This window comes from Chinchilla lanigera, unplaced genomic scaffold (genome assembly GCF_000276665.1).
Source record: "Chinchilla lanigera isolate Chin_1 unplaced genomic scaffold, ChiLan1.0 scaffold00021, whole genome shotgun sequence".
In the NCBI taxonomy this organism is placed as follows: Eukaryota; Metazoa; Chordata; class Mammalia; order Rodentia; family Chinchillidae; genus Chinchilla; species Chinchilla lanigera.
The window spans coordinates 27,953,571-27,976,136 of record NW_004955422.1 but is presented as its reverse complement, the minus strand read 5'-3'; the positions used below and the strand labels follow the sequence as shown (position 1 = coordinate 27,976,136).

The following is a 22,566-nucleotide window of genomic DNA, read 5'->3' as shown; positions in this document are numbered from 1 at the left end:
CTTGGAGACCTCAGCCCGGCCCAAGGCCCTGACCCACCTGCACAGGACGGCTGCCTAGATATAAGGCCGGGTCTCCAGACCTACTCCCCAGGCAGGGAGCAGCGGCCCAGGACTCCGGTGTGTCCAGGTAAAAGTGTAGGGAGGGGCCAAAAGCCTCAGCTGCCTGGAAGACTCTGCTGGGGACACCTGGGGACAGCACTCAGGTAACCTCCCACCACTGGGACCTCGGAGGGTCAGGGCCGGGGACAGAGACATGGCAGCTCCCTCACCCTGAAGACCAAAGTGTGATAAAGGGCTGGGGCAGGCTGAGTCTGTTGCAGATCCCATCCCAGTGACGTAAACTCACTCTGCACACAATGGCTGCTCTGTATGCAACCTGTACTGGGGAACAGCGAGGACAGAGAGTGACCTCAGACACACGGGCCCTCAAGGATCTCCCGGTGTGACCGACATAGTGTGTGTTGTACTCAAGAAAGGCCTAGAGACTGAGAGCTGCGCATGCACAGGCTGGGACCTGGCGAGGCAATGCCTTGAGGCTCTTTGTTCCCCCAAGCTCCCCTGTCCAGGGCTGAGCAGGGTGTAGGGTGATGAAAGGCACACAGGCCGAGGTACTGGGGATACGGAGTGGCGGTGGGGGCTCCTGGGCAGTGGAACGGGCTGGAGGCTGTCCCCTCCGTCCTCCAGCTTTGACTCCCAACAGCCCTATAGTGTAATTTACATACTATAACTGGTCACCTTTTACAGAGTGCAAACTAAAGCTCAGAGAGGGTAAGTCACTTGTCCAGGGTCACAGTGGTAGAGGCAGCCTCCTACTTCTAAGCCCATGATATTTCCCCTCCACCTTCAGGGACTAAGCCAACAAGCCTGCCCCACAATGCTGAGTCCCTGCTGAGTCCTCCTCCTTCTTCCTGCAACCGTCCTACCCTGGCCCAGGACAGCATTTCTCTAAATCCAGCCACCGTGGGCCAACCTGCTGGTCTCTCTTCCCAGCTAGCTGGGCCCTCTGTGCTCACCCCAGGATCTGCCACCTGCCACCTGCGGCTCACTGACACCTACCTGGAACGATGGTTGGCCCCTTGACCCTTGGCCTCCTCTGTGGCTTGCTGGCAGCCACCTTGGCTGAAGCCACCCTCAGCCCTCCTGCAGTCCTCAGCCTTGGCCCAGAAGTCATCAAGGAACGTAAGTTTGAGTCGCCCCAGGCATCACCACCTGACAAGGGGCAGATGAACAGCCCTCCAAAGAGGAAGGGAGTTCCCCATCACTGTGGGTAACAAGGCATGGCTGGGTCCCAGGACTTCTGTGGAAAAAGAGAACATGAGTTACAAAAGTTCAGGATGTCTATAATCTCAAGAGTCTACGATACCAAGATCCCTTCTACTTAAACCCCATGATTTCAACAAACCAGTCCTCAGGGGTCTGTGGCCTGCAGAAGGGGTGTGTGGCCACCGCACGCAGTGACACTGAAACCCCTGCCCACACTGAAACCCCAACATCAGAGCACCTCGAGTGTGAGGCCAGCCTGTTCCCAGTGCCAGAGCAAAGCCCTGCCCAGGAGTCTCACACACAACTTTGTCACTTCCCAGCTCTGTGACCCTGGCCAAAGCGCTGAGCCTCAGCTTCCTGCCTGAAAACAAATAAAAGGGCCTTCTTGGCCTGGTGGACACATCCAACAGGACAGGAACAGGCCAGAACCGGCTGAGCTCTGCAGGGGTTCTCACCTGAGCAATTCTCCACTGTGGCTGAATCACCTTGGGCAAGGGGCTATCCCATGCACTGTAGGATGTGCAGCCACATATTCCAGCCAGTGTGATAGTCAAAAGTGTCTCCACACATTGCCACATGTCCCCTAGGGGATGAAATCACCCTGGTTAGGAACTCTGCTCCAAGGCCTGGTCCTCTGAGCCAGGAAAGTTGTCAGCTCTGCAGGACTCTGAGAACCAGGCCTCTGTGTTCCAGGGACCTAGGCAGAGCCAAAGGATGGGTCCCCAAGAAGTGAAGCAGAGAACTCTGGGAGGCAGTGGGGAAGCAGCGGCACTCTGGGCCCACACTGTGACTCCTAAGCAAGGGCATTGAGGCAGAAGGAGTTTGAGCCTGTCCAAGCCAGTGACCACCACAGGGACTGCCGAGCAATGTTTGAGTTAGGGCCAAGCAAGAGACAGAAGCCACACCACCATCTGAGCAGTTCTGTTCAATATAAGGAATCATCAGGGGATTAAGAAATGGGACATGGGCTTAGAGGGCAAAAGAGAAGCCTAAAGGATACCCCAGGATGAAGGGGGGGCCCAAGACAAAGCCAACTCAGAGGCAGAGAATCCTGCCCAGGCATAATTGGAAAGGGTGTGGTTGCAGGGTACTGGATGGGGGACGGGAGGACAGATGGGCCATTCAATGAGCTGTCATGGGCCAGAGCTGGTCCGCAGCTGGAAGTCAAGGCGAAGGCAGACAGCCACTGCCAAGGAGCCTGTGGCCCTCCCCGGGAGGCTGCCTAGAGGAAGGGTGGCTGACAACTACTGGAAAGCCATTGCTGGGACCTTGGCCAGAAGCTAGCCAGGCCCCACAGAGCTCACCTGGTGCCCTTGGGGGGTGCTGCTAATGCACAGCCCTGCGCCACTGGACAGTGACACCATGGGAGCCTGGCAAAGGAGCACACCAGGACTTCCTCCACGTCCCTCCAGAGCCTCTACAGGCAGAGCTCACATCGTGCTGACTGGCAAAAAGAGATATTTACAAGGCCCAGCTCCATGATCACAGAGCAGGCAAACAGCCACACAGCAGCAGCTCAGAAGTCTGAAACACAGTGGGGACCTGCGGCTGAGTCTCCCTGCCCGAGGGCTAAGGGAGCCGGGGCATTTACACACCAACCAAATGGGCTCCGGCTGCTGGCCGTGTGGCAGGGACCAACCCCAGGCTTCTGACTCAGAGACCCTTGTTCCTGACTCCTCCTCCCTCAGCCTAGCACTCGAGGCTAGGAACAGCGGGCCCAAAGGATGTGGGGGCCGGCGAACTGTTAGCAAGTGTGCCTTGGCTGTGAAAGTGCCCCCAACAGATCCTTGGGGGTCCCCCGCCTCTCGGCTCTGGAAGGCTTTGGCACTGGTTGCTGGGAGGACTCTGAGCCTCCCTCTTTGCGTAAAAGTGAGCCGAATGGGCCACAGTACTCAAGGCCACATCTACACCATGGAGATGGGGGGAGGGGGAGGTTGCACCCTTGCCTGATGTCAGGTCTGGGGAGCCCCCATCTTGGAAGACCCACCAAGCCATCCTTCTAGTGCCTCCTACTGGCCCCTAATCCCTACATCTGCTTCCAGAGCTGACGCAGAAGCTGGAGGACCACAACGTCGCCACCATCCTGCAGCAGCTGCCGCTGCTCAGCGCTATGCGGAAGAGGTCAGCTGGTGGGGAGATCCCACTGCTGAGCAGCCTGGTGGACACCATCCTGAAATATATCATCTGGTGAGTGAGGCAAGGAAACACCAGTTCCTGCCCCACACCTCTGCCCCAGCATGCTTCATGTACTCAGTTGTCAGTCAACAAACATCAGTCCATGTCAGCTCCTTCCCTGGACACCATGGCCATAGACTAAGTTTGTCCCTAGAAAAGCTCCCAGAGGAGTTAACAATGCCCATAAGACAGTGACAGGCGAACCCTACGAGGGCAACCCCAGGGGAAGGTGACCTGGAATAAAAGAGTAAAGGAACAAGGAGTTACTTCTCCGTTGAAGGGACAGTTGAGGCAGAGATTCAAAGAAAATGCCATTCCAGGCAGAGGGACCAACATGAACAAAGGCTTAGAAGGGTGAGAGTCGGTCAGAATGGCTGGAGCTCTGACCCATGGCCAGGAGAGGTCGTCAGGGTCAGGTCACAGAGGGTCTTCAGAATCGGCCTGAGAGTCATCTCCTAACAGCCGAGGAACCATGATGCTGAGAAGTCAGTGGCCAGGTTTGGGGTCCAGCTGCTGGAGAAAGGAACACAGGAAAGACAGAGCATGAGTGGGCTTGGGGACCGCACTCAGTCGAACACAAGGCCTGATTCTCATCTCTCTCAAATCCCATCCAGGCTGAGGGTCACCTCTGCTAGCATCCTCCAGCTGCAGGTCCAACCCTCAACCTATTACCAAGAGATGCTGGTCAGGGTCCCCCTGAACATGGTGGCCGGACTCAACACGTGAGTATCTCCTCAGTCGGGCACAATAGACCTCATGAGTTTATCTACTCACCCCCACCACCACCATGAAGATTTCCAGAGAAAACAAGTCCCAAGCAAAGAGAAGAGCAAGTGCAAAAACCCTGAGGCAGGAGTGTACTTACCTTGCTCTGAGAATGGCAAAGAGAGGGCAAGAAGGAGGAAGGTGGTGGCAGATGAGGTCAGCAGGCAGCCAAGGCCAGACTGTGCTGAGACCTGTGAGCTAGGTATGGACTCAGCTTTGACTGTGACACAGGTGGGAGCCAGGGAGGGCCTGAGCAGAGGACGGGCACGACCAGGCTTAACGTTTGTAAAGGCTCTCTCCAGATGTGCAGAAAACAGCACAGGGGCAACAGCAGAGGCAGGGAGGTGTCCAGAGGTACTGCAGGGCAATGATGGCCGAGACCAGGGCTTTGGGCAGGAAGGTGGAAAGCAGTGCTGGGGCTCTGGGTGTGTTTGGAAGCAGGATTACTGGTGAACTGGGCATGGGGGTGGGGGCAGTTTCCAACGCTGACTGCAAGGTTTGTGCCTACACAAGTCCAGCATGAAATGGCCAGCGACCAGGCCAGAAAGCCATGTGACGAGCAGGTTTGGGGGACATCCAGAATTCAGGGCTGCACATGCTCGACGTGAGAAGCTGGGAACCATCACACGCGGGAAGGAGCGAGATCAGGACAGCTGGAGTATGGAAACTGGGGACAGGGGTAACCAGCAGAGGAGATGGAGCGGGAGACAGAAGAGAGGGCGCCAGGAGTCAGACACAGCAGTCCTGTCTGCCGTGCTCCGGGCCCACACTCACACCGCCGGTGCCTTCGCCGCAGGCCCCTGGTCAAGACCATCGTGGAGTTCCAGATGGAGTCCGAAGCACAAGCCTTGGTGAGAGTGGAGAGGAGCAACAGCATGCCCAGCCGCCTCGTCCTCAGCGAGTGCTTCAGCAGCGGCAGCAGCCTGCGCATCCACCTGCTCCACAGGTGAGTGCGGGGTGGCCATGACCTCGCCCACTTCACCGCGGGAGAGCAGCGAGGCCACAGTAGCAGGGGGCCTACCCCTCCTCAGTCTTGTCTGGGCTCTTCCTTGGCTGCCTCAAACCACCCAGGCAGGCTCTGGTGGAGCTGTGGTAAAACCAAAGATTTCCCATACTATCTGAGTGGTGTGGGGCAGGTTACCTCCGTGTCTCACCTCCCTCATCTGGAAAGTGCAGGTGACGACACCTTCCAGGCAGCAGCAGAAGATTCAGTCAAGCACCAGTGTGGCAGGGACCAAACTAGTCCCATGTCTAGGGCTCAAAAACTCCTTAGCAGGAGGGTGGAGAGAGTCGCCATCTCCCATCACCTGAACTCCAGCACAGACTTCCAAAGGCGGCACCGGGCACTGCTCCTGAGAACGCTGCCACAGTCTATGGGTGGCCCGGGTCCCCTCCCCACTCTCCCGCCCCATCTAACAGTTTTCATGGCCTTGGGCAAGTTCCTCCCTCCCTGATGTGTGATGTTTTCCAACCCTTCCTAATCTCCTTCACTCCTCTCCCAAAGGCTCTCCTTCTTGGTCAACCCCCTAGCGAAAAAAGTCATGAACCTCCTGGTGCCAGCCCTGCCGGAACTGGTGAAAACAGAGGTGAGCGGACCGGGTGATTCTGCCCTGGGAGGACTGCGCCTCCTGTGGGAGTAGAGTGGAACTGCAGGCTGCTACTGAGGGTATCTCAGCGGGTGTAACACTGCTGGGATTGAACACTTCATTCGCCAAAGGGTGAAAGGACTGCTAAGAGCAACGGATTGGACCACTGACCAGGTTGACTGTTGAGGTCAAGGTCATGGAACTGCCAGGTCCACCAGGAGGCCTTGACCACTGAAGTGCTGATAAATTCTTAGCAACTGTCTCTGGAAAGGCTAAGGGGAGGGAGCCTGATTTATAGATTTTGCTGAGCCCCCTGGTATAACTCCTCCCTCCAGGGCCAACTTCAGACTACCAATGTGATGGCACTGGGCAGTGGAGCACCCTGCAGTGCAGTATTTCCGCTAAGCAGACACAACAGATATAACCTCAAGGGCAATAGATCACAGGAGAATAGAGGAAAATATTTAAGAAGCAATGAACTTAAGTTTTTAGTAACTGCATGTTCATTGTAAGTTCATACAGTTTAATTTTTAATAATGTATAAGTTTAGCACCCAACTGAGAAGTTCCTGAAAATTTAACAACTGATCCTCAACAACTGGTCCAGGTGGTTGTAGCATTCAGCTTCCCCACACTACGCATCAGGTCCCGGTGGATTTATCCTTCCAGTCAGTAAACACAGGTGAACCTCGTCTTATGCTGTAAGTTGGATTCATCCACACTGACAGTTCCAATGCACGCACAACAGCAGGCCTCCCTCCTGTGGTCGAAATACCTTGTCAAATGGCTACAGTTTTTATACTAAGCCTTTTTTATTCAAAAGCTGATATAACAACTAAAATAATGTGGGGAGAATACCTATAATACTTCTACCTAGCCCAGCAGCTGCTTTGTCACTTGCATTTCAGCTTCCAATAGTCATCCTTGTGCACTTACATTTTAACATGGCTACACTCTGTGCCAGCCTTTAAATCAAATGTGATTCTATGTTTTTATGTGATTGGATAATAGCCACTGTCCTTATAATAGCTGCATCATATTTAATCATTTGCTAAATCGCCCCAAGGAGCCTTTCATCCTAGTCTTGTGATTTTTTATTAAGAATACTTTAAACCAACAGTAGCAATATTTAAAACAATATTTTATAGAAACAGTAGGATTTTATAAGAGTAGAATAAAATAACAGAGATTTCTGTCTTGCTCCAAATTGCTTTCCATCTCTTGCCACCAAGAAAAAGATAGTGCAACCTCTGCCTCCGCTTTGTGAAATCATACATCTACCGTACAATGCAGAAGCATGTGTTTGCTTTTGTCAGGGTTAAGAGCTTCAACTTCTGCTTCTTCAATAGCAACATGTAAGAGTCACACAAAAAAAGTATTTGGGGCCCTGGAGCTTGAACCTAAGGTCCTTGCCCTAAACTATGTCTCCAGACTTTTCAGTTTTTTAAGGTAGAGTCTCACTAAGTGCCACGACCTTGAGCTCCTCCTACCTCAGCCCCCCAAGCTGCTGGGAATACCAGTGTGCACCATCACACCTGGCTAGAAGATCTATTATGGTAATAGGCTAAATATCTATATATTAGAGAGGTCAAAGAAAAGTAAAGGAATAATGCAAAACTGAGGCCAGGGGTGTAGTTCAGTGGTAGAGCACTTGCCTACCATGAGGAAGGCACTGGGTTTGATTCTCAGTAGAAAAAGTAAAAGAAAGATCAAATGAGACTTTTTTTTAATTTGTCTTTTTGAGACAGGGTCTCGCTATGCAGTTCAGACAGGACTTGAACTCACTTTGTAGCCCAGGCTGGCCTCGAACTCCCAGCAATCCCCTGCCTCAGCCTCCTGAGGAATTGAACACTAGGAACTGCATAGCAAGTTCTGCATAGCAAGACCTTGTGTCAAAAAAGACAAAAAGAAAAAAGAAAAGAAAGGGCTGGGGATGTAGGTCAATATGAAAGCCCTAGGCTAGGATTACAGGCGTGTGCCACCACTCCCAGATCAAATGAGATTTTATAAGATTAATAAGGCTGCAAGGTACTTTTCTCCAGTACCTTGGAAAAGGGTGAGGAAAAAGAGAAAGAGGTAGGAGCCAAGGGGGAAGAATGAATATAAATGGTAGTGTAAAGTCAAGGCCGTGCTTTGTTATTGTGAGAACTGTGAGATCCTTAACTGTTAGCAAAAGCAGATATCCAGAGAGGGTTTTTTTGTTTTGTTTTGGGTTTTTTTCTGGTACCAGGAATCGAACTCACCACCTCACCCTTGCCAGACAGGCGCTGTGCCACTGAGCTAAATCCCCAGCCCCGGTTTTTTAATTATAATGGAACATGAAAGTAAATAATTTCTTAAAATTGGGTTTTTCTTACATAAGATTTTTTTTCAAGAATTTTATTCTTGGGGCTAGGGATTTAGCTCAGCAGCATAGTGCCTGCCTGGCAAGCGCAAGGTCGTGAGTTTGATTCCCGGTACCAGGGGAAAAAAAAAAAAGAATTTTATACTTTATTTAAAGCAGGAATTTCTTAGCTGGGCGTGGTGGTACACACCTGTAATCCCCGCTCTCGGGAGGCTGAGGCAAGAGGATCACTGTGAGTTTAAGACCATCCTGGGCTACAAAGTGAGCTCAAGGCCAGCCTGAACTGCATAGCAAGACCCTGTGTCAAAAAGACAAAAAAAGAAAAAAAAGGGCTGGGGATGTAGGTCAATATGAAAGCCCTAGGCTCAATCCCCAGTAACACACACACACACACATACACACACATGTGTGCACATAAAGGCAGGAATGGCTTAAGGTAGGGTCTAGCTATGAATTTTTTCCCTATCTCCAGGAAAATCATAGTTTATCTGGCATCATATTTTAATAGATAAAATATATTTTTCTCTAGAAAACACAGCAAGAATCTGGAATTGTAAACCACTCTTTGAGTAACATCTTTCTCTAAGGGTGAACAGCCAAGTAAAGGGGCATTCTGTTTATCATCCTGGTTTCCCACTGCGAGTCTCTGGACTAGAAACAGTGCTCACATGAGTGGTTTATTTGGCTTCAGGGAAAGAGGCCCTGCACATATGAGAGATGAACAGGCAAGCCCTTGGGGGAAATTAGGAGGCCCTCTCTCATGTAAATATGTGGGTCTCCAACCCTGGCTGAATCTCAGAGCTGTCAGAAGGCTTTTAAAAATTATGTCTAGTCATACCCCAGACTTGGAGGCAACTAATATGTAACTGATCTGGTGGAACCCTACTATCTTGGGGTATCGAATGTGTAGCCGCGTTGAGACACTTATAGGATGAAGGATGGGGCATGATGGGAGAAAACGCAGTGGATGCCAGGGGCACCCTTCCTGCAAGCAGCAGATGGTCCCTTGGCAGTGCATGCTGTGTCTCTGAGCCAGTTCCTCCATCCTCCCCTGGGTCTGGGTTGGTAAAGTGATGAACAAACCATAGCAAAAGCCCTCAGCCCTGAGGGCTGCAGTGGACCCTAGGGTCAGATGACTGGGGGAGTGGACACCCCAGAGTCCTCAACCCCTAGGACAAGCACCTGGTTGGCCTGGGGCACAGCAGTGGGACTCCAGCTAGGTGGGCAGGTGGGCACAGGTGCGGCAGGGTGAACTCCTCTCTAACACAGCCCTTCCTTTGCACTGTTGCAGCTATGTCCTGTGATCAAGGCTGCCTTTGACGACATGTATGCAGACTTCCTGCGGCTGGCGAGGAGTAGGTGCTCGATTCCCACCCCATCTTTCCCTCCACACAGAATAAGCCTCTAGGCCTCTCCCTGGAGCCTGAGCAGCAGCCTGGCCCCAGTAGCAGGTGGGATGGCACAGGTTGGTCCCTGCCCAGGACAAGCAAATGGAAATCCACCAAACCATGACCTCCTGAGCATCTTGTATGTTCAAGGCTCCGCGTGAGACCAGCAGGTGCCCAGATAAGTCCAGTTCAAACCCCAGCCCTGCCGCTGACTTGCTCCGTGGTTTTAGGAAAGTCATCCTGCTTCCTTATCCTCAGTTTCCTTCCCTGAAAATGTGGTTTATCCATCCTGCCCTCGGGAGGGTTGCTGAGGATGAAAAGCTTACAGGAAAATTCTAGACACAGCAGGAGCTCTGCCTGCATGGAGAAGTGCCTACACTTGCTGAGTGAGCAGGTGGAGGGATGGATCATGGGAGAGAGGGATGGGTGGGTGGGTGGATGATACTGCACAGGGGCCGCAGTGTGCTAACAGGGAAAAGGGGACAGGGAAGAGAGGAGATGCGTGTGCCCAGGAGGAGGGTCATCTCTCCCTCCCCAAGAGCGGCAGAGATGGAAGGACATGGCCTGGCTGTTTTATATATACTGGCTCACCAACTCCTCAGACAGTGCATGGAGCAGCAGTCAGTGCCTCCACTCATGGTGGAAACTGAAGCTCTGAGCAGTTGGGTCATTTGTCTTAGCTCACAGAGGAAATTACTAGTAGGGCAAGGCTTGAAACCGATGTTCCCAGTTCCAAGTGTGTGTGATTCAGATTTCGCTGTGACTGGCTGGTGGAACTGGCCACAAAGCAGGACTTACCACACCTCCTTTGTGTGATAATGAACCTGGGGCTGGGGCGTCACTCCCGGTAGAGTGCTCATAGGCTCTGGCAAGGCAAAATAGAAAAGAGAGATTCGGAGACGGAAAGAGACCAACCAGAGTCAGTGGGGCTCAAACCCAAGTCTTATCTGGCTCCTCTGCTCCCCAGAGTCAGGGTCAAGATCAGAATCAGGGGCTGGGGATATAGCTCAGTGGTGCAAGCGCCTGCCTGGCAAGTGCAAGGTCCTAAGTTCGATTCCCGGTACCGGGAAAAAAAAAAAAAAGATAAAGATCAGAATCAGAGTCAGAGCTCCTGGCAGGGAAAGAAGGCGTCCGAGAGCGTCATCCTGCCCGCCTCTCCCGCAAGTCTCCACCTAACGGTCAGGGAGACGCCACTGCCACCTGGCGGCCAAATGGGGAATCCTGCGGTGAACACAGAAGACCAGCTGCTCAAATGACTGCACACCTGGGGTCCAGACCCTGGCTGCAGTCTGCGGGGAAGATGGAGAGTTATAAATAGCAGTTCGGGTCATAGTGTGACCCAGAGCGAGTCACTTCACTGCTCTGAGCCCCGGCTTCCCCACCTGTGCAGCAGGGGTAATAATAGGACCTACCTGCAAGGTCACTGTGGGGATGGGGTCTTCACCGACATCCTGCTCGCTGATACCACCAGCATCGCGCTCTTCCCTCTGGCTCCTCCTTCCTTCCCCTCCCTGGTGCAATACTGAGCTGCTGGAAGCAGCGGCAAACCACCTATCCACACTGTACTCCAACCTCACAGAACTTTTTTCTTGCCCGAGCAGTGCCCATTCCCCTCAGTCCTGGAGGCCTGGAGTTTGACCCTTTGTCTCTTGCCATTGAGGAAAATGTCATCCAGCTCAACCTGGAGGTGAGTGTCACCAGGGGACAGGGGTCAGATACAACGAGGGAAGACCCTGGTCAAGTCAGGGCACACAAGCTGCTTTAGAAGTCATCACACTGAGCCTGTCCCCTGCAGGCCAATCTGAGGGAGGAAAGCCTGCAGGTGGGACCTGAGGGCCACACAGAGAAAGTACCCAGGGCCCTGTCCTCCAGCCCTAGCCCTGCCTGTGCACGGGCCCTGGGCCTTTCTCAGAGGCACGCTCGTGCAGATCCCCAAAGCACTGGTGACACTGCAACAGAGCTCGGGGTGGTACTACAGACTCAGGACCACAGAGACCTAAGATTGTCTCCAGCTATGTGACTCCCCAGCTGTGTACCTCTGGGCCAGTTTCCTCACCTCTCTGAGCCTCCATTTCCTGGTCTGTAAAGAATAATGACCACTTGGGATAGAATAAAATGAGGCCGTGTAGGCCCTCACACTCTGTAAAATGTGGTCCTGCACAGCCTTGCTGGAGCTGGACTCCCTGGGGTCCAGCAGAACCAGGGTGGCATGAATCCCAGGCCAGCTCTCAGGATCCTCTCAGAAACAGCGGCACCAAACATCTGCATCCATCTTGCTGCTGTTTTGAATTTTCCCTTCATCTAAAGGGTTTGAGGTATCTGAGAAGTTGAAATATAAATGAAAACGAAGATGTGTACATTGAAATTCAGGTGCAGTGGTGCATACCAGTAGTCACAGCCAATAAGGATGTTAAGGCAGGAGGATCACTTGAACTCAGAACTTGAAGACCAGCATGGGCAACATAGAGAGACCCTGTCTCATTGAAAGAAAACTTATCTACACTGAAAAGCAATGAAAATCAGAGATTATCTGAGATTCAGGTGGAGGAGATTCTTCCAGGCACCTGCCATAACTCACTGCCACAGCAAGGTGCTGAGTTCCAAACAGACCCACCCTCAAAGTAACAGCATTAACCCACAAATCACAACCACCTCTGAAAGGCCCCACCTCTCCACCCGGCTCCCAGCACTGCATTTCCATCACATGAGCTATGGGGGACACATTCAGTCCACCGGCTCTGGCTGAGGGGTCTGTGGCCTTACAGCAGGAACCCACTCTCCACCTTGTCTCCTCAGGCCAAGGTGCTTGACTCAAAGGGCCGGGTGACCACAAGGTTCAACAGCTCAGAGATGACCCTGATGGTGCCCAACCTGGGCAACACCCCTTTCAGCTTCGTCGTGCGGCAGGACGTGGTGAATGCTGTGGTAGCTGCCTTGCTGCCTTCGGAAAAATTTGTGATTCTGCTGTTTTATGTGGTGAGCCTTGCTGGGACAGAGCGGCCTCTGCTTCTCATCTGCTAAATGCAGGGGACAAAGACTCCCTCGGCTCCTGGGCAGGGCTCCCTGTTGGCCTCAGGATAAATCCCTCCAGTGATGGACCCTGGCTATGACATGGCCTCTGAAGCTGGAAACCTCCCTGTCACACTCCACTCTGGCCCTGCTTCTGCCCTCTGTTCCACCCATAGTCCTAGGGAGCCAAAGGGTACCTTAGACACTGAGCAGTCCAGGGATAGCAATTACCTGGCTGCCTGCCACTGTGCAAGCCATGGCAGACACAGCTAAATATGATCAGAGCCCTGCCTTCCCCTGAGCCTGGCGCCACTGCAACCTCAGAATCATTACTAACGCAGCTGGGCAGACTGGAGCCCACACATCCCCCACCAGCAGCCACTCCTCCAGGGCACCTGAGGGGGAAACCAAGGTCCAGGGGAAAAGCGCTGCTCACAGTTATGGGAAGATGGCAGGGCTTCAGGACAGCAGACAATAGACTCCAAGCTCTTGGGGATTAGAACACAGGGCCAGGGGCTGGCATGGTGAGAAAGTGGGGAGTGCTTGGCACCAACCACATTCACGGCTTCAGTGAGAACTGCAGTCACTTCTGTCCATCCCTGGAAGCAGGGAGCAGCTGCAGGTCCCCAGCCACTCCCTACCCACAGCAGATGTTCACCATGGGGCCCCGCAGTCCCTGGCCTAGCGGCTGTTGTTCCATCAGTGACAGACATGCGGCCTGACCCTGGGAACCCAGCTTTCCAGGGGTTCTAGGAGCCCTTGTTTCCAGCAGTGGGGTACAGACATGTGCCTCGCCTGTCCCATCTGGTTGACCTGCTCTGGCTTCCTCCCTTCAGCTTCCAGATGTGGCCCAGGAGCTGAAGTTGAGCCTTGAGAAGATCAGTAAACAGGTGGGTGGTTCCATCCGCCACCTGCAGCGGGATGGGTGACTGCTGCAGTCTGGAAAGCGGTCTCCAGGGCAGAGAGCCCATGTGGCACCGTCCACTCCCCTTCCACTGCTGGGGACCACAGCAGACCAGGCCCAGTCCCTCCTAGATTTCAGCCTAGCAGGGAAGTTTGAATCGGGTGATCATACAAACAGCTGTTTACTACAAGTGTGGTGACAAAGGACAAGTGCTGGAGCATCACTGGGCACCTGCCGAGGCGAAAGACCAGGAGGCTTCCCCAAAGGGGAGAGTGTTTCAGACAGACAGAGCAGGAGCCCACAGGCTGCCTGCAGGGACACCAGAGGGTCTGTACCAAGGATGGTGTGGCTGGGGCACAGAGGGAAGGTGAGAAGCCGGGCAGAGACAGGGGCCAGACTCCAAGGGGCAGCAGGAGGCCTGTGGCCAAGGTGACGCACTTGGGAGGTCACATGTGAGCCTAATGTCCTTCCAGGTTGCAGATAGGCTGGACAACACCCAGATAGTGAAGATGGTAACTCAGGATGTTCCCTACCTCCACCTGGCCCCCGGCAGCACCAAGGCAGCCCAGGAAATCGTCATGGATATTTTCGCCACAGAAAGAGACCTCCACCCCCTCTTCACCCTGGGCATTGTGAGTTCAACTGTCTGACTCTGGCAGCAGCATGCCTGCCCTTCACTGTCACTGTCCACCCCTCTTGGCACCTGGCCAGCTGTGGGGAGGGTCTATAAATCAAGTCGGAAGCTTTGGGGGCCTAACTTTGACCCTGTGACTTTATTGGTCAGGAATCATTGGGCAGAAAATCTCAACTCACACACACAAAAAGGGAACTGATTAGATCACATAGCTCAAAACTCTAGAGGACATTAGCTTCAGGAATAGCTGGATCCAGGTGCTTTAGCATCATCATCTTCATTCTACTTGCTCTTCTGTGGCAGCTTTCTTTCCTCTGTGCCACCTGCACCCTCAGACTGTCTGCTCACAAGAATGCCCCAAGCTGCCTTGAACTTATATCCATCTGATTTGCAGTCCCGGCAGGAAGGTCCTCTCTTTCCAAAAGCTCCAGCAAAAGTCCCAGGAATCACTCTCAGTGCATGAGCTTGGGTCACGTGCCCATCCCTGAATCAATCTGTGTGATAAGAAAGACTGAATGCATAAAGCCCAACTGGGACGCTTACAGGAGTGGGCCCTAGGAGCTGGCTCCCCGCAGACCACACTGAGAGAGCAGGAGCACTGAGTCCTCTCCTAAAGTCCGCGCAGAATTAAGTCACCTCAGGGAGGTTCCCTGTGTGTTCTCAGGAGCTCTGACAGCTCAGATCACAGAGCTTCCCTCTGGAGAAACCCGTGGGTGAAGGGATGGGGTGGGGGTCACAAAACAAGCCTCGAGGAAAGGGTCCTGGGCAGGCCCCTAGAAGCAGAGCCTGGGACAAGGTTCTCGTAAAGGTGACATAGAGGGGACAGCTCTAAGGACAGAGCAGGGAGGGCTGAGCAGAGAGCGGCTGAGGGCTGGCTGGGGACTCCTGGCCCACGGGCTGCACCATACAAGTCCTGTAGAGACCAGCAGGCCAGCCTTCGTAACCTTCATCATTCTGCACTCGCTGCAGCAGGCCGAGAAGACACGAGATAAGGCAGAGTGTGGGGTGGAGGGACTAACAGGGGGTCTGGCAGGACTAGCGGTGAGAAGGAGGCTCAGGGTGGCCATCCTCGCCACAGGGAGAGCCGTGGACAGCTCACAGTGTAGGGGCCTCTCACAGAGACACAGAAGTCACGACGCAACGGGAGGCACTCGGCTTGGTGCCCTGGCGTCCTATGTTGATGGGCCCTCTGCCCCTAGACCCCCAGGCCAGCCTCACTCCCTAGTGACCCCTCCATGGCCAATGGAAAGTCCAAGCCTGCAGGTCGAGGGTGTCCTCCAGCTGCTGCTGACCTAGAGCTGAGCCTGGCACTCCTCCCGCAGGGTCACACCAGCCAGGGGTCAGGTTGATGCCTGCCCTGAGCCCATATTTGGGACAAGGTATAACTGCCAGCCTTGCCCATCACACTCTCAAGAGTTCACACTTCCCAGGGCCTCATGGTCCTCTTCCTCAGCTTTCTCATGTCCATGACAGGTAATGACAGACCAGACCTACCACACAGGATACCAGGTCCCTGAACACTGTCACATACAGTTCTTAGAGCACCCCCCTACACGGCAGGCTCCACACATGCGCTGCATGGTCGTCCTCGTCTTGCCCTGCAAGCCTATGTACAGTGTGTTTCATGGGTGGGGTACAGGTACTGTCCCACTTATAAGATGCAGAAAGTGAGGCCCAGAGAGGGAAAACCCTTCCCCAAGGTCACAGCCAGCGTCTGAGATTCAGACCAGGACAGCTGGACCCCAGAGCCTCCTCACACGGCCCTCACCCTGTACCAACACCTCCACTTCAAAGAACTGGAGCCCAGGCTTTTCTCGTTGCAGGAAGCCACATCAGAAGTGCAGTTTGACAATAATGATGATCGTCTTACACTCAACTTCAATGACATCAGGTAAACATGGAATCACTGTGAAGATGTGCTGGTGAAAATGAGGTCTGCTGTAGGCATGGGTTTCTTTAAACACCCAGTGAGTGATCATCGAGGGAGGACTGCTCCAGGGTGGGCAGGAAGGTGACTTTGCCTGGGCTCTCCTGCCCCTAAAGACCGAACGCCAGAGACAGGGAAGGAAACTCAGTGGCCTCCCACAGCCCCAGGGCAGGCGCACCCTGGCCACAGGAATGGCCCACACAGCAGCAGCCCCACGGCCCTGGGCAGCCCGTCCTGAACACCTCCAAGACAGGCAGGGACAGTCACCCTCAGACACCGAGCCCCTTCGGGCCAGCACAGATATGCCTTCTGCACCCTGCTGATTCTCTGTCCCATGCCCACCCCCACCCCAGGGTGAGTTCAGGGGAGGCAGACTGGAGCCTCCCAGGGTAGACCAGGCTCTGGGGTGTGTTGGGATTTTCCCAGGCAGTGTCAGAGTTTTTTGGATAAATTATTTGCCAGGATATAAAACTCAGTCTATGGGGCCTGCTGGGCTGACATTCCTACCTGGCAATGAACAGCAGAGCTAGAAATCAAGGATCCTGGGCTCCCCAGTCCACATTCCTGGCGGAGGTCCATTCTTTGGACCACTATTTGCGCCCTCACCCAGACAGAATATAAGCTCCAAGAGGCAAGGATTTTATTCAATTCACCACTGCATTGCAAGATCCTGTGCTATACCTGGTACACAGTAGGTGCTCAGTAAATAGCTGTTGAATGGATGACTGGACCACCACAGGGCTCTTTTCCCGTATGTCTTCTGTTGCAGTTCTGATCGGATCCAACTTATGAACTCGGACATTGGCATATTCAATGTAAGTATTAACGGATTGTCCCTTGTGGGCGCAGGGATGGGCTGGAATGGTCCATCTTAAACAGAAACATTGCCCAGGGTTTGCTTCAGAGGAAATTGCCACAGGGACCCCTGGCTGTGACCTCTAGCGATCAGCCACAGCCAGACCTTCTGGCCACATGTTCAGACACCTGCTGTGTCCAGACACAGCCGAGACACACACACAGTGATGCACACAAACCCACACCTGCTGTCTTCCAGCAGCTTCGACCCTGTGTTAGAAGACAAATCTCCTCCATTCCCAGTCCCGCTGTGGCCGCAGAGGCCCGCCTCAGTGACCCAGGGAGCCTCTTTCTTCCGGCCCCCACTTTACCCGTCTGAGTCAGAGCGAACCTGAGATCTAATACTGGCTGACCTATCTTTTTAGCCATGTGTTCTTTGGTCGTTATGTTTTGTTTATTAATTCTTCTCACCAATATTTTAAAGCAAAGAGGTTTCCGTGTGAACTTCAGGGTAGACCAGGAGGCTCCCTTGGGAAGTCAGACGCTCAGGCAACTCCCACTTTGGAAGCAAAAGAGTGGCTGAATTCTGAGGAGGGGTGTCCTCCAGTGCAACCAATGCCCCCCCTAGAGTCCCCAAGCACCTGAGTTCGTGCCTCACTCGGGTCTGTCTGGTCCCCGGGACCCCTCATAGCTCTAACCTCCAAAGGTACCTGGGATTCCATCATTTCAGCTGCTGCCCTCTCCAAGGGGATGAGCCCTGCCTGCCCATAAGGGCAGGAGGACCTGGGACTCAGCCAGAGTGACAGCTCCCCTTCTTCCCACAGCCTGAACTTCTGAAAGATGTCATCACCAGGATCCTCACTCTTCAGCTGCTGCCAAACCAGAACAGTGAGTCCCTCTGCTCCCAGCCCCCACTCCCCCAGGGCTTTGCTTTACCTCTCTGCCTCCGTGGTCATCCCTTCACTTGGTTTCTACATCCCGGTCAGACTCTCAAACTCCACTATCTCCAGGGAGTGTTTCTGGTCACTCACTCAAGCGACCACTGCCATCTCCAACCTCCAGGCCCAGTTCCTTTACTGGCCAGTGCCAGGCCCTGCAGACGGGCCAGGCAGAGCCCAGCCTCACAGGGCAGCTCGCAGGAAGGAGACAGTGGAGAGTCACACCTAGAGCACACTCGAGGTGCCACAGGCAGACCTGGGGCCACGTCCCAGCTCTCTCTTGCTGGCTGCCTAGCCTGCGGCAAGCCACCCAATCCTCCTGAGCCTTGAATCTTCCCATCTGTGAAGTGGGAAAATGAGTGCCTTTCCCAGAGGCCAAAAAGAGACCTTGTGTGTAAAGGGCAAGAACACACACAGACCTTGTGTGTAAAGGGAAGAAGAGCTGAGCACAGTCTGCATCTGACCTTTCCTAGCCATTGCTCTAGTATGTGGGCATATTAGTAGGGTTATAGCGTAGGTAGCACTACTCTAAGCCCTGGTTTGAGAGTGTGGGGGAGAGTTGGTAACCTGTGCCAGCAACACCGTTTAAATTTTTTTTTACTACCATGGGAAATCTCAAAGTATAGAAACCTCTGCTGTGGACTGTGGGAGCCAGTGATGGTTCTTGAGCAAAAGTGTGAGAGAATGTGAGGGGTACACTTTGGGACAGCCAGAGCCTGGTGCCAAGGGCAAAAGGTGGGGAGATGAGGCTGGGCCAGAAAACAGCTGAGCTGAAGCAGAGTCTAAATCCAGCTTCCCACCAGGGCCTCGGGGTCTGCCCTTCCCCGCCACTACCTCTGACCACATTTGTTATTCCAGGCAAATTGAGAACTGGGATACCTGTGTCAATTGTGAAGGCCTTGGGATACGAGGCAGCTAGCTGGTCTGTAGCCCAGGTGAGTGGTATGTGGGCTAACCCGCCTGCCCCACCTGGGAAGGACATCTTCCCACCAACCCCAGCCCAGCTGTGCTGGGGACATGTGGGGAGTGTGGGGTGTGAGCGAGTCTCTTCCCCTCTCAGGCCTCACCTCCTTAGCTGCAGCTGGGGCCAGCACATGCATCCACTTTCCTCATTACTACTCATTCATTCATTCATTCATTCACCAAGTCTCTTTTGAAGGCCTACCATGTGCCAGGCCTGCCTCTGAGTGCTTGAGGCCTCAGATATGAATGAAAAGAAAATACCCCACCACTTCCAGTACCCACATCCTAGCAGGAGGGGCAGATACACAAACTCATGAAAGTAGAATATTAAGCCAGCTCAGTGAGGACTGAGAAGGAAAACAAAGCATGCCCAGAAGAGTGTGATACATGAGGGGGAATATTGTGACACATGGGGTGGTCACAGCCATCTCTCTGAAGAGGTGACACTTGAGTCAACACCAGAAGAGGTGAGGGATGGAGCCTGTGGGTAGCTGGGGGAAGTGTCCTGTTGAGACAGACAGCAAGTGCAAAGGCCCTGAGACAGGGATGTTTAACATTCCAGGAAAGATGAGGAAAGAGGCCGAGGATCTGAGGTGGCATCGGGGTGTGTAGACCAAAGGGTACACACACCCACTATGTGGCTGAATGGTCTCCGCTCCATGAGGATTGAAATCATGTCCATCTTGTTCACGCCTCTGTCTCAGTGCTGTCAGCAAGGCCTGGCATGCACTAGACATCCCATGAATGCTTGGCATCTGCTGGGGAAGAAGGGCTGGAGCAGATTTTTATCCCCAGCAACAACCACAGCCCACAGGCACTGTGCCCCTGCGACTCGCTCATCTTCACTCGCACCCCAGGCAGTGGGGCCCGGGGTAATGTCCGTTTACATATGGTGAAACCGATACCCAGTGGCAGCAAGTCCCCTTCCAAAGTCACACACCCAGCGGGTGGTGGAGGTGGGGGTTGTTCTCAGCACTGATAACCCTGATAACCCTGTACTTTGGGCTCCAACCTCTGTGTCAGCCAGCGTCGGCAAGGTGCCTGTTGCAATTGGCCAAGCCACGGCCCCTTACTGCGGCTGTACACAGTCACAGCAGCGGAGAGACAGACAGACAGAACCTCTGCCTTCTTGGTGCTCGATTCTACTCTAGACAGAGAGAGATGTTAAAAACAGAATTATTAGCACCAAAGAAAATCCACAGATGACTTGCCTACCATCTTCCCATGACATGGTGTCTAACCTAAGGCTCCGGAAGCATTTTGGACCAAACTCTGGACTCTTACCAGTCATGTGTCCAGAGCTGTCAATTAGAATCACCGAATTCCTGAGATGTTTCATCCTGGAAAAAAACAAAAGCACAGATTTAAGCTCACTCATTGCATCTGTTCCTAAGGTTTGCTCTGTTCCTTTGTTTTTGGCTTTCAGCACATGGGTTTCCTTGCCGTAGCTTATGATATCATGTGCCTTAACCCCCAGCAGGAGGAACGAACACCAGGACAGACGTGAGCTGAAGCCAAGCTGAGGGAGAGAGGGTGTTTGTTACATGTCTCCTTCAACTTTGCTGGATGCTTGTAAATGGTCACCATAAAATCATGAGAGATCTAATAGGGCAAGGTCCTCATGTTACACATGGTTTCAAAGAAAAGAGAAAACAGGAATGTTAAAACCTCAGCTGCGTAGGTCCCCACAGATATAGCCAGGAATTTGCATTTTATAAAACCTCCTGGAGTTTTGGTGGTGGGTTGGGCTTGGGAATAATAATCCTACAAAATCCACCCACTGCACAGACAGTACACCTGTGCCCAGGCCACTGCCGGGCACTGCACAGACCTCTGCCCCTTCCAAGAATTCTGCAGGAGTTCAATGTCATGACTCCCCAAAGCTAATGGTCACCTTGTGGAGGAGGACAAAACCTGCATAATGCATAGCAAGGCAGGAAGTTAAAAAATGACTTTTCTCCTTCAATCCCAGGATACCCTCATGCTGACACCAGATTTAGACTTCTACTAGACCCGGAATCTCTGCTCCCCAGGGACAACTTGGATGGTGGCCACCCAGCACCCGCCCGATCACAGCTGAGAGTGTGGGAGCAAGCACTGCGCGCCGTTCCTCTCTGCAATTAATAAACATTTGCCTGCGGCTCCTTCAGTCTGGAGCGTGGCTTTGTCCCCGCACGGGAGTCATTTGTCCCTGACAGGCTTGGGGACTGGTCATCTGAGCTACACCTGGGTCACTTGCCGGCTCTTCTCAGCAGGTCTGGGCACTCTCTGAGCTGTGTCTGGGTCCCATCAAGCCACACAAGGACGACTCCATAGTCTTAGCCACGTCCTCAGGTATGAGGAGTAAGAAGCTCGGTTCCTCTCACCTGCCATCAGGACCGGCTTCCACACCATCTATCAGGGGCTGGCCCTTTGGGTAAGGGACATACATTTTGTTGATCTTGGTGGTTCAAGCACTCTGACCCATGTGGTTGTGGGACAGATGAAGTAGGCTCCGAGTTCTGGCCTGGCCTCTCAATGCCTCCTTGATGTGTCTTCCGTGCTCTGGCCCTCAGTGTCCTTTTCTGTAAAATGGGGATAATCATAGTTCCCACGTGGTATGTATACAATGTCACCTGTGGGTGATGTCATTATCATTTGTTACCTGGCTTCTGGGGTATCAGGCCTTTTTCATCAAAGGCCCTTACTATTCAGACAGCGCATGGCTGCCATTGCCCCCCTCACCTGGCCACCTTGACGCCAAGTGGTTTGGAACAGACAATAGGCCCCTGCTCCCCAATCCAGTTCCACCCCAGAGTCTAGAGTCCTGCAGTGACACAAGGGCCCTTGCAAGAAGAGAGTGGGTAGGCATCTCGGGAAAAGGTGTTACTCAACTTCACAATGCAAACAGGCAGAAGAACACTTACAGCCCTGGGGATAGCAGGAAGGGGCTTCCCCAGTCTACAAGGAGATGGGCCGGGCCATACCGGACCAAACTCTGAGCCTGGCACCCACACCAGCATCAGCCAAAGCTCCCAACACAGCCAGCTCCCACAAGAGCCTTGTGGTGAAGAGTGGGTAAGAGTTTGCTCCCCACACAACGCATCTATCACTGCTGTTCCACATCTTATTGAATCTGAGTCTGAGCCCTCCTCATGAGGGAGGTGAGAGGGTCAATCCCCTTCTTGTCTGGGTGGTCCCTCCAGGCTCCCTAGGGCCTCACAAGACAAGGTAGGAGGGAGGCTCCAAGAGGCCTGGAAGACAGAGCAGAACGTCCGGACATTGGTCTCCTTGATCTCAATGAAGGGGACTCTGTCCCAGCCCACATGACTGTGACAGCCCCATCACTGGGCCACTGGGGACACAGGATCCTTCTCCAAAGAGGTGATTGCCCTGAGCCCGGGGGTTCCAGACCTGAGGCTCCCTGGGGGCTGATGATAAACCAGCCTCCTCGCTCCCGGCGGCAGGGACAGTTCCGAGGCCTGTGCTACACACTGGCTTCCGGGGCTCCAGGCAGGATGGACCAGGCACCCACCGTGGCAGCTGGCTGGATGCCACACCTGCCTGGCTGTCCCCCTTCTCTGCTCACTCCCCACCCCAGAGTGCTGGATCATCTGCCCCATCACAATGGACTCAAATCCCAGCCTCAGAGTCGGTGTCCGGGAATCTAGCCACAACATGCACTTGCTCCACGCAAGCACAGCTGGGTACAGCACCACTCAGCCACCTCTCTGTAACCTACGGGAAGTCTCCACCACACCCCCATGGCAAACCAAGGAACCCAGGCGCTGGCAACTCCCGTGTACCCCAAGCAGGCCCTCCCCACTGCCACTGCCACCCACTCTCCTTGCCCTCATCACCCCTCCTTGGGTCCCCCACACAAAGAGAAGAAGGGCT

General features: G+C 53.6%; 1 protein-coding gene across 2 annotated transcripts; it reads left to right on the top strand.

Moving 5' to 3' along the window:
• The first annotated feature begins 85 nt into the window (after nt 1–85).
• Bpifb1 (BPI fold containing family B, member 1) lies at nt 86–20,839 on the top strand. Of its 2 annotated transcripts, none has more exons than XM_005384846.2 (16): nt 86–203; nt 995–1,179; nt 3,306–3,450; nt 4,053–4,160; nt 5,000–5,149; nt 5,708–5,789; nt 9,424–9,487; nt 11,122–11,207; nt 12,317–12,496; nt 13,366–13,419; nt 13,907–14,065; nt 15,891–15,958; nt 16,764–16,809; nt 17,614–17,677; nt 18,586–18,662; nt 20,663–20,839. In XM_005384846.2, exons 2-16 carry the CDS (start codon nt 1,065–1,067, stop codon nt 20,699–20,701), a joined length of 1,437 nt encoding a protein of 478 aa, XP_005384903.1. In that variant the 5' UTR covers nt 86–203; nt 995–1,064; the 3' UTR covers nt 20,702–20,839. The 2 variants fall into 2 exon arrangements, with proteins under 2 accessions (XP_005384903.1, XP_005384902.1); XM_005384845.2 differs by having other exon boundaries at nt 991–1,179.
• The last annotated feature ends 1,727 nt before the right edge of the window (nt 20,840–22,566 follow it).

Coding starts and splice junctions, on each gene's coding strand:
- Bpifb1 (XM_005384846.2), top strand. CDS start 1,065: ATGGTTGGCCCCTTGACCCTTGGCCTCCTCTGTGGCTTGCTGGCAGCC. Junction 13,420..13,906: donor TTGAGAAGATCAGTAAACAG/GTGGGTGGTTCC, acceptor ATGTCCTTCCAG/GTTGCAGATAGGCTGGACAA. Junction 18,663..20,662: donor CTAGCTGGTCTGTAGCCCAG/GTGAGTGGTATG, acceptor CTTCAATCCCAG/GATACCCTCATGCTGACACC.